The sequence below is a fragment of the Chiloscyllium punctatum genome, chromosome 5 (genome assembly GCF_047496795.1).
Source record: "Chiloscyllium punctatum isolate Juve2018m chromosome 5, sChiPun1.3, whole genome shotgun sequence".
NCBI lineage: Eukaryota > Metazoa > Chordata > Chondrichthyes > Orectolobiformes > Hemiscylliidae > Chiloscyllium > Chiloscyllium punctatum.
In genome coordinates this window covers 134,487,492-134,502,502 of record NC_092743.1, presented here as the reverse complement: position 1 = coordinate 134,502,502, position 15,011 = coordinate 134,487,492, and the positions used below count along the sequence as shown (strand labels likewise).

Below are 15,011 nucleotides of genomic sequence, written 5' to 3'. Positions count from 1 at the left end.
GATTTTATAAACCTCTACAAGCTTGACCTTGTAGAGTTTCTGATGCTCCAGAGAAAATAGCCCCAGTCTACTTAGCCTGTCCCTCTTGGTCAAACCTTCCATTCCTGGGAACGTCCTTATGAATCTTTTCTGAACCCTTTCAAGGTTCACAACATCATTCCTATAGCAGGGAGGCAAGAATTGCAGGCAGTATTCCAAAAGTGGCCTAGCCAATGTCCTGTACAGCTGCAACATGACCTCCCAGCCCCTATACTCCATGCATTGACCAATAATTTTTGTTCAGGATTTTTCTTGTTCTTTGCGTTTTCTCATGTAGTGATTTCCACTTCTGAATTGTAAATAAGTGCAATCCAGAACCTTGGAGACGTGGGATTAATCCTGATTTGTGTTGTTTGCTGATCAATGATGATAGTGATGCTACAGTACTATTCCAAGTTATCACTGTAAAATACTGTAAAAATGTTGAAACCCTTTTTACATGGTTAATGAGAATGGGAAATGTTTTCATGCAAGTGACTGTTGAAGCAGCACCTCAGACACTGAAACAATCAGGTGCATATGCAGAAGACCTAGACATGATCCTGGCTGATAAGAGGCAAGTCCCATTCATGCCACATGTCAGACGATGACCATCTCTAATAAAAGAGAATCTAACTCTTTATCCCTTGAAAATCGATGGCGTTACCACCTCTAATACCCTGCTATTAAAATCCTGAAGGTTACCACTGACCAGAAACCCAACTGGACGAGCGAAATAATTACTATGGCTACAAGAGCAGGTTAGAGGCTACAAGGCAGAGTTACTGAATTCTATTTCTCTAATGCCCGAGCACCATCAACAAGGCACATGTCAAGGATGTGGTGGAATATTCACCAATTGCCTGGATGGGTGCAACTCCAACAACACTCAAACAGCTTGACATATGCAGGATAAGGCCCATCATCTTCAGAATTCACTCCCTTCAACACCATAGTAGTAGTAGCAGCAGCAGCAGTGTGTGTGCCATCTGTAAATTGCACTGCAGTAAGACTCTTCTGACAGCATCTCCCAACCCCATGGCCTCTATCATCTGGAAGGACAAGGGCAGCAGATACAAGGGAATGTTGCCAATTCCAATTCCCTTCCAAGCCATGAATCTGATTTATAAATATATCACTATTCCTTCACTGTTGTTGGGTCACAATCCTGAATTATCTTCCTAACTGTTCTATGGGTGTACTTGTATCCCAAGGCTGCAGAGTTTTGAGTTCACTGCTGCTTTCTTCGGGGCAATTTTGGTTAGGCAATAAATGCTGGCCTGGATTGCAACACCCACATCCATGAATGGATTTTTTTTAGAAAAAAGGAATTGGATAATTATTTGAAAAGGAGGTTTCTGAATGGGTAGTGAATTAGGGACAGAGAAATGGGTTTAGAGTAGACAACTGCTGAATTGTTAGCAAATACATAAAAGACCTTTGGCTGCAATAAAATAATTCTATCTTTTCAGTACCATTCTTTCGTAAATCATGAGATATAACAATACTGTGGGTGATTTTAAATGTGTTCCTTACTTCAGCTGCCATTGTTTTCAACATTTTTTTTTCAGATGTCTACTTATTTGAATTGGTGCATCCGGGAATTCGCAGAAATGGAAATGCAAATGAATGCAGTTGAGCGGGTGAATCATTACACTACCCTTCCATCTGAGCAACAGCTTAAAGAAATTGGCACAGGTTCAAAAATTAGTTTTTTAATTCAGTAACTTCCAATCTACTTTTGATTATTTGTCAGATCTTATGGTCGTAGCTTTGCAATAGAATGTTGCAAAGCTATTTGAAATATATTAGCAACATTCTGACATCTGTTCACAGGCAACTAGCAAAAGCTTACCTTTTTATTTATGTTTTTGTATTAGTGGTACTGGAACAGCAGCAAAATCGACATTTCGGGCAAAAGCCCTTCATCAGGAAACCTTTCATTTATGTATTGTGATAATCTCCACGATATGCAACAAATTGTGAAAAAAAATGGTTTTAGATTATTCATGACTTTTCTACTCTGGAATAATTTTGGATTATTTCATCTTACTGTCTTGAGTTAATATAAAAACAATGCTAAAAATACTCAGCAGTCAGGCAAAAACTGTGAAGAGAAATTGTTAGTCAACCTTCATTGACCTGAAATGTTCATTTAAAACAAAAATGATGGATAATGTCAAACATGAGGACAGTAATACAGAAACATACTCTGCAATAACAGCATTGATGCTCTCATATTTCAATTCTGTCAATTTTAATAGTCATAAATGTATAATACTTAAATATAGTATATTAAGAGTTAGTGATTGGAATCTTGATTTCACTCAGTGTCTTAACAGATTTAATTTTAGTGTTTTATATCACCATTTGACCTTGTTTATGTTTTAGACTGTCATAATTCATAATTTATAATACTGTTCATAATTTATAATTCAGTTAGGTTTCTCTAACTAAATCTATTATAATTGAAAGGATTGATAATTTGTTTTGTCTATATCTAAATTGCTTTCAATGCATTAACGAGAAGGTTTACTAGACTAATACATGGAAAGGGTGGGTTGCTTTATGAGGAAAGACTGACTGGCTTGGCCTACCTCCTCGAGTTCAGAAGAGTCAGTGGTAACTTAATTGAAGTGTGTAAGATTTTATGGGGACTTGACTGGATAGGTGTGGAAAGGATGTTTCCTCTAATTGGGACATCTAGAACTATAGGTCATATTTAAAAATAGGGAGATGCCCATTTAAGACAGATGAGACAAAATATTTTCTTTGAGAGGTAAGTGTTTTTGGAATTCCTTTCTTCAAAAGGCAGTGGATGCAGAATCTTCAAATATTTTTAAGGCAGAAGTAAATAGATTCTCAATTACCAAGGGGATGAATATTATCAGGGATAAGCAGAAATGTAGTGTTGAGGTTGATGTCAGATCAGCCCTGATCTTATTGAGTGGCAGAACAGCCTTGAAAGGCTGAGTGGCCTTATTCTTATTCCTTGTTCGCATGTCCATACATAGTTAGGCTAACAATGTTTTAGAACATAGAACATAGAAAAATACAGCGCAGTACAGGCCCTTTGGCCCTCGATGTTGCACCGATCCAAGCCCACCTAACCTACACCAGCCCACTATCCTCCATATGCCTATCCAATGTCCGTTTAAATGCCCATAAAGAGGGAGAGTCCACCACTGCTACTGGCAGGGCATTCCATGAACTCTCAACTCGCTGAGTAAAGAATCTACCCCTAACATCTGTCCTATACCTACCACCCCTTAATTTAAAGCTATGCCCCCTCGTAATAGCTGACTCCATATGTGGAAAAAGGTTCTCATGGTCAACCCTATCTAAACCCTTAATCATCTTGTACACCTCTATCAGGTCACCCCTAAACCTTCTTTTCTCCAATGAAAACAGCCCCAAGTGCCTCAGCCTTTCTTCATACGATCTTCCTACCATACCAGGCAACATCCTGGTAAATCTCCTCTGCACCCGTTCCAGTGCCTCCACATCCTTCCTATAGTATGGCAACCAAAACTGCACACAATACTCCAGATGCGGCCGCACCAGAGTCTTATACAACTGCAACATGACCTCAGGACTCCGGAACTCAATTCCTCTACCAATAAAAGCCAGTAGGCCATATGCCGCCTTCACTGCACTATTTACCTGGGTGGCGACTTTCAGAGATCTGTGTACATGGACACCAAGATCCCTCTGCCAAGTATCATCCACACTACCAAGTATCCGACCATTAGCCCAGTACCCCATCTTTTTGTTACTCATACCAAAGTGAAAAAACCTCACACTTAGCTACATTGAACTCCCTTTGCCACCTTTCTGCCCAGCTCTGCAGCTTATCTATATCACGCTGTAACCTGACACATCCTTCCTCACTGTCAACAACTCCACCAACTTTCGTATCATCTGCAAACTTGCTCACCCAACCTTCTAGCCCCTCCTCCAGGTCATTTATAAAAATGACAAAGAGCAATGGTCCCAAAACAGATCCTTGCGGAACACCGCTAGTAACTGCACTCCAAGATGAACTTTTACCATCAACTACTACCCTCTGTCTTCTTCCAGCCAGCCAATTCCTAATCCAAACCTCCAACTCACCTTCAATGCCATACCTCCGTATTTTTTGCAGTAGCCTACCATGGGGAACCTTATCAAACGCCTTACTAAAATCCATATACACCACATCTACCACTTTACCCTCGTCCACCTCCTTAGTCACCTTCTCAAAGAATTCAATAAGGTTTGTGAGGCACGATCTGCCCTTCACAAAACCATGCTGACTATCCTTGATCACATTATTCCTATCCAGATGTTCATAAATCCTATCCCTTACAATTCTCTCTAAGACTTTGTCCACAGCAGAAGTGAGGCTCACCGGCCTATAGTTACTAGGGTTATCCCTACTCCCCTTCTTGAACAAGGGAACCACATTTGCTGTCCTCCAGTCTTCTGGCGCTATTCCTATAGACAATGAGGACATAAAAATCAAGGCCAATGGCTCTGCAATCTCCTCCCTTGCTTCCCAGAGAATCCTAGGATAAATGCCATCAGGCCCAGGGGCCTTATCTATTTTCAGCCTTTCCAGAATTTCCAACACCTTTTCTCTACATACCTCAAAGCCGTCCATTCTAATTAATTGTGACTCAGTATTCACATCGGCAACAATGTCCTGTTCCTGAGTAAATACTGACGAAAAGCATCCATTCAGTGTCTCCCCAATCTCTTCAGCCTCCACACGCAACTTCCCACTGCTATCCTTGACTGGACCTATTCCTACCCTAGTCATTCTTTTATTCCTGACATACCTATAAAAAGCCTTTGGGTTTTCCCTAATCCTACCAACAAAGGACTTTTCATGTCCCCTCCTTGCTGCTCTTAGCTCTCTCTTCAGATCCTTCCTGGCTACCTTATAACTCTCAATCGCCCCAATTGAACCTTCACGCCTCATCTTTACATAGGCCGCCCTCTTCCCTTTAACAAGGGATTCCAATTCCTTATTAAACCACGGCTCTCTCACACAACCCTTTCCTCCCTGCCTGACAGGTACATACTTATCAAGGACACTCAATAGTTGCTCCTTGAACAAGCTCCACATATCAATTGCACCCTTGCCTTGAAGCCTACTTTTCCAAGCCGTGCATCCTAAGTCGTGCCTCACCGCATCATAATTTCCCTGCCCCCAGCTATAACTCTTGCGCTGCAGTGCACACTTATCCCTCTCCATCACTAGAATAAATGTCACCGAATTGTGGTCACTGTCCCCAAAGTGCTCACCTACCTCTAATTCTAGCACGTGGCCTGGTTCGTTACCCAGAACCAAATCCAGTATGGCCTCACCTCTTGTTGGCCTGACTACATATTGTGTCAGCAAACCCTCCTGCACGCATTGGACAAACACCGACCCATCTAACGAACTCGAGCTATAGCTTTCCCAGTCAATATCAGGAAAGTTAAAGACCCCCATAACAAACACCCTATTACTTTTATTTCATTTTGGTTTTTAAAAGAAAAGGCTTCCATTTCATAAAAATTAATACAGTGAATAATTCTTTTCTGCAATATAAATAATATTATTATTTATAGAATTTACATTTTTCTTTAGGGTTGAATCCTACAAACTGGCCACAATCTGGAGCAATCGAGTTTAATGAGGTCAGTGTACGATATGATGAGAAACTTGATCCTGTCATCTACAAACTGACACTAAAAATTAACCCTGGAACCACAGTTGGGATCTGTGGAAGAACAGGAAGTGGAAAGTCGAGTCTGGCATTAGCCCTTCTAAGAATTGTTGACAACTTTGAAGGTATGTTTTTCTTCAATAGGGATATTTTGCATTGAAAGCTTTGTGTAGAGTATTTTTTAATGGATAATAAAGATATGTGCTCACAAATGTAGTAGGGGTTAGCAAAGTAAATAATTATAGTCAAGTTTGTGAATGACAAAAATAGGTGGGCAGGCAAGTGGTGAGAATGGGACAGAGTCTGTAGAGGGGTATATGCAAGTGGGTAACAACTTAGCAGGTGGACTATAGTGTGGAAAATGTGAGGTCATGCACTTTGGTAGGAAGAATAGAGGAGCTCAATATTATTTAAATAGAGAAAGCAGAGTATCAGAATATGTAACTTCTGAAAGCCAAATTTGGATTGAATATTGAGCTTCTTCAAAAATAACATAAGCTTTTTGAATCCTTTGACATGCCTGTTACAGGATGTTTTAGTATCTAATGACCCTTTACTTTGTGATTTGGAATTTTCAATAGACAATAGGTGCAGGATTAGGCCACTCTGCCCTTCGAGCCTGCACCACCATTCAATATGATCATGGCTGATCATCCTAAATCAGTATCCTGTTCCTGCCTTCTCTCCATAACCCTTGATTCTGCTATCCTTGAGAGCTATATCCAAATCTTTCTTAAATTAATCCAGAGACTGGGCCTCCACTGCCCTCTGGGGCAGAGCATTCCACACAGCCACCACTCTCTGGGTGAAGAAGTTTTTCCTCATCTCTGTCCTAAATGGTCTACCCCGTATTTTTAAGCTGTGTCCTCTGGTTCGGCACTCACCCATCAGCGGAAACATGTTTCCTGCCTCCAGAGTGTCCAATTCTTTAATAATCTTATGTCTCAATCAGATCCCCTCTCAGTCTTCTAAACTCAAGGATATACAAGCTCAGTCGCTCCAGTCTTTCAGCGTAAGGTAGTCCCGCCATTCCAGGAATTGACTTCATGAACCTATGCTGCACTCCCTCAATAGCCAGAATGTCTTTCCTCAAATTTGGAGACCAGAACTGCACACAGTACTCGAGGTGTGGTCTCACCAGGGCCCTGTACAGCTGCAGAAGAAACTCTTTTTGCTTCTATACTCAATCCCTCTTGTTATGAAGGCCAGCATACTATTAGCCTTCTTCACTACCTACTGTACCTGCATGCTTACCTTCACTAACTGGTGTACAAGAACACCCAGATCTCTTTGTACTGCCCTTTTACCTGAATTGATTCCATTTAGGTTGTAATCTGCCTTCCTGTTCTTGCCAACAAAGTGGATAATCATACATTTATCCACATCTGCCATGCATCTGACCACTCACCTAACCTGTCCAGGTCATCCTGTAATCTTCTAACATCCTCCTCACATTTCACCCTGCCACCCAGATGAGTATCATCAGCAAATTATTACTAATAACTTCTTCTATATCATTAACATATATTGTAAAAAGCTGCTGTCCCAGCACTGATCCCTGCAGTACCCCACTGGTCACTGCCTGCCATTCTGAAATGGAGCCGTTTATCACTACTCTTTGTTTCCTATCAGCCAACCAGCTTTCAATCCAAGTTAGTACTTTGCCCCCAATACCATGCGCCCTAATTTTGCTCACTAACATCCTATGTGGAACTTTATCAAAAGCTTGCTGAAAGTCCAGGTACACTACTGGATCTCCCTCGTCCATCTTCAGAGTCACATCCTCAAAAAATTCCAAAGGATTAGTCAAGCATGATTTCCCCTTCATAAATCCATGCTGACTCTGACCTATCCTGTTACTACTATCCAGATGTGTCGTAATTTCATCCTTTATAATAGATTCCAGCATCTTTCCCACCATTGAGGTCAGACTAACTGGTCTATAATTTCCTGCTTTCTCTCTCCCACCTTTCTTAAAAAGTGGTAGAACATTAGCCACCCTTCAATCCGCAGGAACTGACCCCGAATCTATCAAACCCTGGAAAATAATCACCAACGCATCCACGATTTCTCGAGCTACCTCCTTCAGTACCCTGGGATGTAGACCATCAGGCCCTGGGGACTTTTCAACCTTCAGACCTAACAGTCTCTCCAACACCAATTTCTGGCAAATATAAATTCCCTTAAGTGCAGGTCCTTCAGCCACTGTTACCTCAGGGAGATTGTTTGTGTCTTCCCCAGTGAACACAGATCTGAAGTAACAATTCAATTCTTCTGCCATTTCTTTGTTCCCCGTAATATATTCCCCTGTTTCTGTCTTCAAGGGCCCAATTTTAGTCTTAACCATTTTTTTGCCTTTCACATACCTAAAAAAGCTTTTACTATCCTCCTTTATATTGTTGGCCAGTTTACCTTCGTACCTCATTTTTTCTCTGCGTATTTCCTTCTTAGTAATCTTCTGTTGTTCTTTAAAAGCTTCCCAGTCCTCCGTTTTCCCACTTATCTTGCTATGTTATACTTGTTCTTTTTTAACTTTATATTTTTCTTAACTTCCCTCGTCAGCCACAGCATCCCATGCTTCCTCCTAGTATCTTCCTTCCTTTTTGGAATGAACTGATCCTGCATCTTCTGCATTATACACAGAAATATCCACCATTGTTTCTCCACTGTCATCCCTGCTAAGGTATTGCACCATTGAACTTTGGCCAGCTCCTCCCTCATAGCTCCATAACTCCATAGTTCCCTTTATTCAACAGAAATATTGTCACTTCCGATTGACAAATCACAAGTTAAGAAAAATATAAAGCTAAAAGAAAAAAAGTATAACATAGCAAAGATAAATGGGAATTCCTCAGTCAATATTCACAAGTCCATTTCAGCTTTACTTTCTAATTTCCTTTTAGTATTTAAACTCTTCCTTAGATGATTTCAATTGTGCTTTTCAGGCACTGGTTAATCATTTCCTGTGTGAAGAAACACCTGTCAACATGTTGCCCAAATTTCACAACAAATTTGAATAAGTGCTTTCTGTTCTGTTATTTTACAGCTGAAAGCATTGTTAAATTCTCGATCTTATTGCACATCTTTCAAATCACAAATACATTCCCTCTGAGACTTCTCTTTGCAAGACTAGACTCTCAACCTACCATGTCTTGCTCCTCATAGTTTTTCTATTAAATATGCAGATTCAGTTTTGCTGCTTTTGCCTTCTAAGCCTCGAGAATTTGGATGGCTTTCTCAATTAATGATGATGAGAACTGCGGGTTTAGTTGAAGCATCGTACTTTGCAGGACAACGTTTGTGCACTTGAACTCATCCTGATTTGGGGTTATTGATTAGCATTCCAGCTTTTATGTTTATACTAAATCCCTATAAGAAGCCCCCCCCACCCCATTTAAAATAGTTTCGTTTTCCTGCCAATAATTTAATGGAGCCTGCAAAAAAAAGGCAGCTCCATAAAATCATGAGAAAGTAAATTTTTGTCTGATTTGGGTTGAAAATAAAGAATCCAACCTAGATAAGTTTCCACTCACGCTACAGAGATTACATGTAGCATTGATTTCCTCTTTATCACTAAGAACTGGGATGATAACATCTATTTATATTCAAGGTTCATGATTCCATACAGGTTGAGGCAGACTTGTTCAAATGTGCTGTAAAAAAGCAATATATATTTTGCATTTGTGCAGATCTCTGCCTTGGTGATATTGTTTGTTGCAGGTTACTTTTCTGGCCACCCTTGTGTCAAATGTTTATCTAGATTCTGTTTATTCACTAAAACTTTTGAAAGTCATTTTCATTGCAGGCTGTATAAAAGTTGATGGGTTAGATATTTCTTCAGTCACATTGGACCATTTGAGGCAATCAATCTCAATAATTCCCCAGGATCCAATTCTGTTCAATGGCACTATCAGGTAAATCATGAATGGTAGTAGCAGAGCTATCCTACGGAACATAAGAAAATATGGTCTTAAAATAGCAATTTATTCTTTAATTTCAGTCTACTTTATGAAATGCACCTAAAGTACTAATTTACATCTAGATTTAATCTGGATCCAGACTTGGTTCATAGTGATGAGGAATTGTGGGAAGCTTTGGAAGTTGCACAGTTGAAATCTATGGTAAGTGATTGGATCATCCACTGCTGTAAGCCAAATATGTTTGCAAATTCTCTCTCTCTACTTCATAAGTGAACTAAGAGTGTGCAAAATGTTTAAAAATATAAAATTAAATAGGATCTGCTTATTTGATGTGTTGCTAGATGAAAGCTGCCATTGTTATTGTACAGTTCAGGTCACTACACTACCAGAAGGATGAGGAGGCTTTGGAGAGGGTACAGAAAAGGCTTACCAGGATATTGCCTGGTTTGGATGATATTAGCTATGAGAAGAGATTGGATAAAATTGCTTTGTTTTCACTTGAACATCAGACGCTGAGGAGCAACCTGACAGAGGTTTACAAAATTGATAAGCATGGATAGAGTGGAGAGTGGGCATCTTTTTCCCAAAGGGCCTAGGTTTAAGATACAAAGGGGAAACTTTTTAAAGGAGATTTGTAAACACATCTATCAACTCACCACTCAATTTTCCCTTTTCTAAGGAAAGCATGCCCAAACATGAAATCCTTTGCACCCTCAGAGATTCTCAAGAATCTTTTTGCAATTTTCCAAAGCTTTCAAGATTTTTCTAAAAGGCAGAGTCCAGAATTGCACACAATACTCTTGTTGAACGTGAACTTGTGTTCTGTAACAGTTCTTCAAAACCACCTTGCTTTTATACTATTTACCTTCAAATGGTCCATAATAGCATATGCCTTTTTAACTGCACACTCAAATTGTCCTGTTACAATTAATAATTAGTGTATATCAACCCTTAGGTCCTTCCCTGTTAACCTGCTGATGTGTTCGGCTAAAGTGACCATCAACAGGCATTGGAGTAGGCCATGCCTGTCCAACTTCCAAAGGTGCATTTGAACCTCTGTGTCACTGGAAAGGAATCTCTCAGTCTCCATCTTTTTGCACACTTGAGACTTGCTGCATTCTATGGGCACTGCAGGGTCTAGAATACATTATCAGCCCTAATAATGTTACTTCATTTTGATAACTTTCCTTAAAAGTTTTGTTACAGTTTCTTTAAGGGATAGTTAATTAATTAGTTAATTTGTTCTTTGATTGTTATTTACTTAAAAGATTATGTCTCTCTGATCGGCACCCATTCGGCACTCATGATTCCGACCAAAGTATATCACTTCTTTGTGATAAGGCTGTGTGTCCGCCTATTCTATCAGCTAGTCTGTGCTCTCTCAAAGTTTATCTCTTCAAGGTTCACAATACTTTCAAGTATTATCATCCGTTTGTAAAGGATGGATCAGAAGGTGGGAGTAACGTGTCAGACAATCTGGAGTCTCGAGTATCTGCTCACAGGCAGCTTGTTTGGAGCGAAGACGTCCTGGATGCCGCCTTCCTTCCTCCCTCCCTCTTTCTTCCTCCTCCTGATACATGTGTATGGTGGCAGGGTTACACCCTGGGGTGACCGATCCTCTAGGCTTCTCCTGGATTCTCCAGGGAATTGAAGACTGTCCTCCAGGACATCACGATATGCAATCCTGCAAAACAAAGCTGGGAATTCTAAAAAGTATTGCATTTACTTTGCAATTTTCTTTAAATATTTCTGTTTACCAAATATAAAAATATTGAAAAATAGGAAAAAAAAGGTTACTTTTCTGACAGTGAAGAATCATGCTTTGGATTAATGAGTGTTTTTACTTTCCAATTGTCATAAGTACAGGTTACAATACCGTAGTTGCATTCCAGCGAAACCTCGCTTAATAGAAATAATGGTGCCTATGGGAAAAGTGGGATTGGAGCAGACCAAGAAAAAATATCACTCACAAGTGCTCAAAAATCATCCAAAAGTGTAATGCAAAGTATAGCACAGCCTGAGTGAAGGTTGAAATCATATTTATTAACAAAACAAAAGTAAATTGAACACAATACATTTTTTAAAAAATTGTAAGAACGCTTCTCTCTGTATAGTACCTCCCTCAGAAAGCTGCTCTGTCAGCAGCTGACATTAGCACACGTGCAGAATGGCACAAAGCCTGGCACCAACGTTGTGCATGCGCAGAACAGCAGAAACACTGATGCATGTGCAGTACGGCGTGGAGATTTCAGCGTGCACATTGTGCAATTGAAGAATGAAGCGCGCGAACTGATCCCTGCTGGAATCGCGCTATTGCCAACAGAAGTAAGCATTCTCTAAAATACCATTTTCTAATTCTTCAGCAATGTTATAGCCAATTCGTGCTGCTGAAGTGTGCGTTATCCCAAAACTACCTATAGGCAGTGCATCTAAAAGGATGGACATGAGAGCCCAATAATGTCTGAAGTCTGGGGGCAAGTCTTGTGATGAAACCTCCAGGAATAGTTTGAAGCACAGTGGGCAACTCTACAGCACCCTGGTGGGAGTGAGGGCTACAATTGATTAATACTGTCTTAGGAACAATCCTGTGAGAACTGGAAAGCTCCCCCTGAGCAGTCTAGCCAACACAGTTGTTGCTTCAGGGCATCAATGGTTTGCTCCATGTCACTGCTAGTTACTTTTAGGCCTCTTGTTGTAAGAACACTGTCCTTGTCTGGTCAGCTGGCAGGTGGGAGTCATGAGTCAGGGGCAGAACGATTACTTCTTAGCAGCCAGCAGCCAGTCTCTGGTTTGTCGTGGTGGACTAAAAATAACCAGAAGGCTTGGCCAATAATTTCAGTTTCAGCTTTCCTTTATTTGTTTAACAACTAAGTTATACCTTCGCTGTCATAATTAATGTCACTATTTTTAAAATGCTGATATTATGTCATTTTATGAGCTGCATCAAATTGTCCATTTGTTTTTAATGTATATAGAAAGGTAAAGTCTCTCTACCAATATCTACAGAATATGAAATATTTGATTTCATTTTCAGAATTTTACAGTGTTATCCTGAAAACCTCCCAAGAGGTCTGATAACTTCTAATATGTTATCAGACTTCAAATGAACATGTAATTTTGACATTATTTTCCAGCGTCCTTTCAATGAGCAATGAATTTCAGGCAGTCATAGAAGGAGTTATGAATACCTTTGCATTGGTCAAATACATTTTATTTACATATCTAGATTTTGAATTATATTTGATCTTGTGAAATATATTTCTGAAAAATATCTTGATTACAACAATATAGCGGTATTTAGCAACTCTTTAAAAAGCTTCACTCACTATTTCTCAAGTCTCCACATTTAGGCATTTCTGAATAACTTCAAAATTAGTGGTGATGCAAGACTCTGGAATCCTGCTAATGGCTAGATTGCAATTGCCTGATCTTTTGTTAAACGTAAAATTTCAACAACTGTAAGGCAGCAATATTTATTGACCATTTTTAGACTCTATTCAAGCATGAGTCTTAAAAGGTACAAAAAGCATAAATCATCCTAAAGCACTATATCATGTTCTTTAACATTGAATCTAAAATATTTATTTTAAACTACAAGCTACTTTTTGCACTTAAAAAACAAAGCTTCTCCTTGACAGGTCCTGGAGGAAGTTGCTCCCAAATCAATTACTATTAATCTCCAAGATTGTGTTTGTCACATATTCACATACATAAAGAATGTAGGTTTTACCTCCAACACATCTGTTGTAGAGTGAGGGGCGCACATGTACAGACCAAGCAAGACCCTACAGCAATAGTCAGCAGATTTCAAAAGAGCTGTTGAAATGAAAATTTATGGTTTATGTACACAAGGAGTGTTTCAGTGTAGGTTTTACACATAGTCTAGCCAACCGTAAAGTTTTATAACCATGAAAAAGTCAATCTAGAAAACCTTCTTTAAAATTTATTATTCATTAGATGTAGACTTTTCTGAATAGGGTAGAGTTATTCCTGCCCTTAAATTGGTGATATTCCGAAAGATTTGTTGCCCTGGCCCTTCTAAGTCAATCTTTAGAAGATACTGCCTGAAGAAAAGCATCCCACCCAGACCTGTGCCCCCACCGTATCCCTGTAACCCTAAACTTCAATGGCTAATTCACCTAGCCTGCATATTCCCAGGGCACTGTGCAATTTACCATGGCCAATCCATCTCACCTGCACACCTTTAGACTGTGGGAGGAAACCAGAGCACCAAGAGAAACCCAAGCAGGCAAGGGGAGAATGTGCAAACTCCACACAGACAGTCACTCCAGGCTGGAATGGAACCTGGGTCCCTGGTGCTGTGAGGCAAAAGTGCTAATCACTGAGTCACAGTGCTGTCCACCATGGTGGTGGAGGAGGGAGTGAATGTTGAAGTTGGTAAACGTGTGCTGCATTGTCTGAGATGGTGTTAAGCTTTTTCGCTGTTTGAGCTATACTGCATCCAAACTTGTGCCTTGCATATTGGACAGGCGTAAGGAAATTAGGAGGTGAGTTACTTACATTAAAAATGCCTTGCCATTGTCATGCTCTTGATAGCCCCCAGGACGCTGATGGTAAGGATTCAGTATTGGGTAATGCCAGTGAATATCAAGTCTGATGTGAATATTGAGTCACAAGTGATTAGAATGGATGGCCTTGAGGTACGTAGGGAAGAGGTCTGGGGAATACTGGAAAGGATGAAAATAGATACGTCCCCTGGGCCTGATGGCATTTATCCTAGGATCCTCTGGGAAGCTAGGGAGGAGATAGCGGAGCCATTGGCCTTGATTTTTATGTCGTCGTTGTCTATGGGAATAGTGCCAGAAGACTGGAGGATAGCGAATGTGGTCCCCTTGTTCAAGAAGGGGAGCAGGGATAGCCCGAGTAACTATAGGCCAGTGAGTCTCACTTCGGTTGTGGGCAAAGTCTTAGAGAGAATTGTAAGGGATAGGATTTATGAACATCTGGATAGGAATAATGTGATCAAGGATAGTCAGCATGGTTTTGTGAAGGGCAGATCGTGCCTCACAAACCTTATTGAATTCTTTGAGAAGGTGACCAAGGAAGTGGACGAGGGTAAAGCAGTAGATGTGGTGTATATGGATTTTAGCAAGGCATTCGATAAGGTACCCCATGGCAGGCTAATGCAAAAACTACGGAGGTATGGCATTGAGGGTGCATTAGAGGTTTGGATGAGGAATTGGCTGGCTGGAAGGAGACAGAGGGTAGTAGTTGATGGTATAGGTTCATCTTGGAGCGCAGTTACTAGTGGTGTTCCACAAGGATCTGTTTTGGGATCATTGCTGTTTGTCATTTTTATAAATGACCTGGAGGAGGGGCTTGAAGGCTGGGTGAGCAAGTTTGCGGATGACACGAA

At 40.3% G+C, this 15,011-nt stretch overlaps 1 protein-coding gene across 7 annotated transcripts in view; it reads left to right on the top strand.

Moving 5' to 3' along the window:
- The window catches only part of LOC140477463 (ATP-binding cassette sub-family C member 9-like), a 154,399-nt gene that overhangs the window by 124,787 nt on the left and 14,601 nt on the right, over positions 1–15,011 (top strand). For all 7 annotated transcript variants that reach the window (XR_011960740.1, XM_072571401.1, XM_072571399.1 and 4 more), the window contains exons 26-29: positions 1,590–1,716; positions 5,636–5,839; positions 9,520–9,628; positions 9,757–9,835. Coding sequence is in view for 6 of the 7 variants with exons in the window: in XM_072571401.1 (XP_072427502.1) it covers positions 1,590–1,716; positions 5,636–5,839; positions 9,520–9,628; positions 9,757–9,835 (519 nt within the window). In the remaining variant the exon portion in view is untranslated. The remainder of the gene's footprint in view (positions 1–1,589; positions 1,717–5,635; positions 5,840–9,519; positions 9,629–9,756; positions 9,836–15,011) is intronic.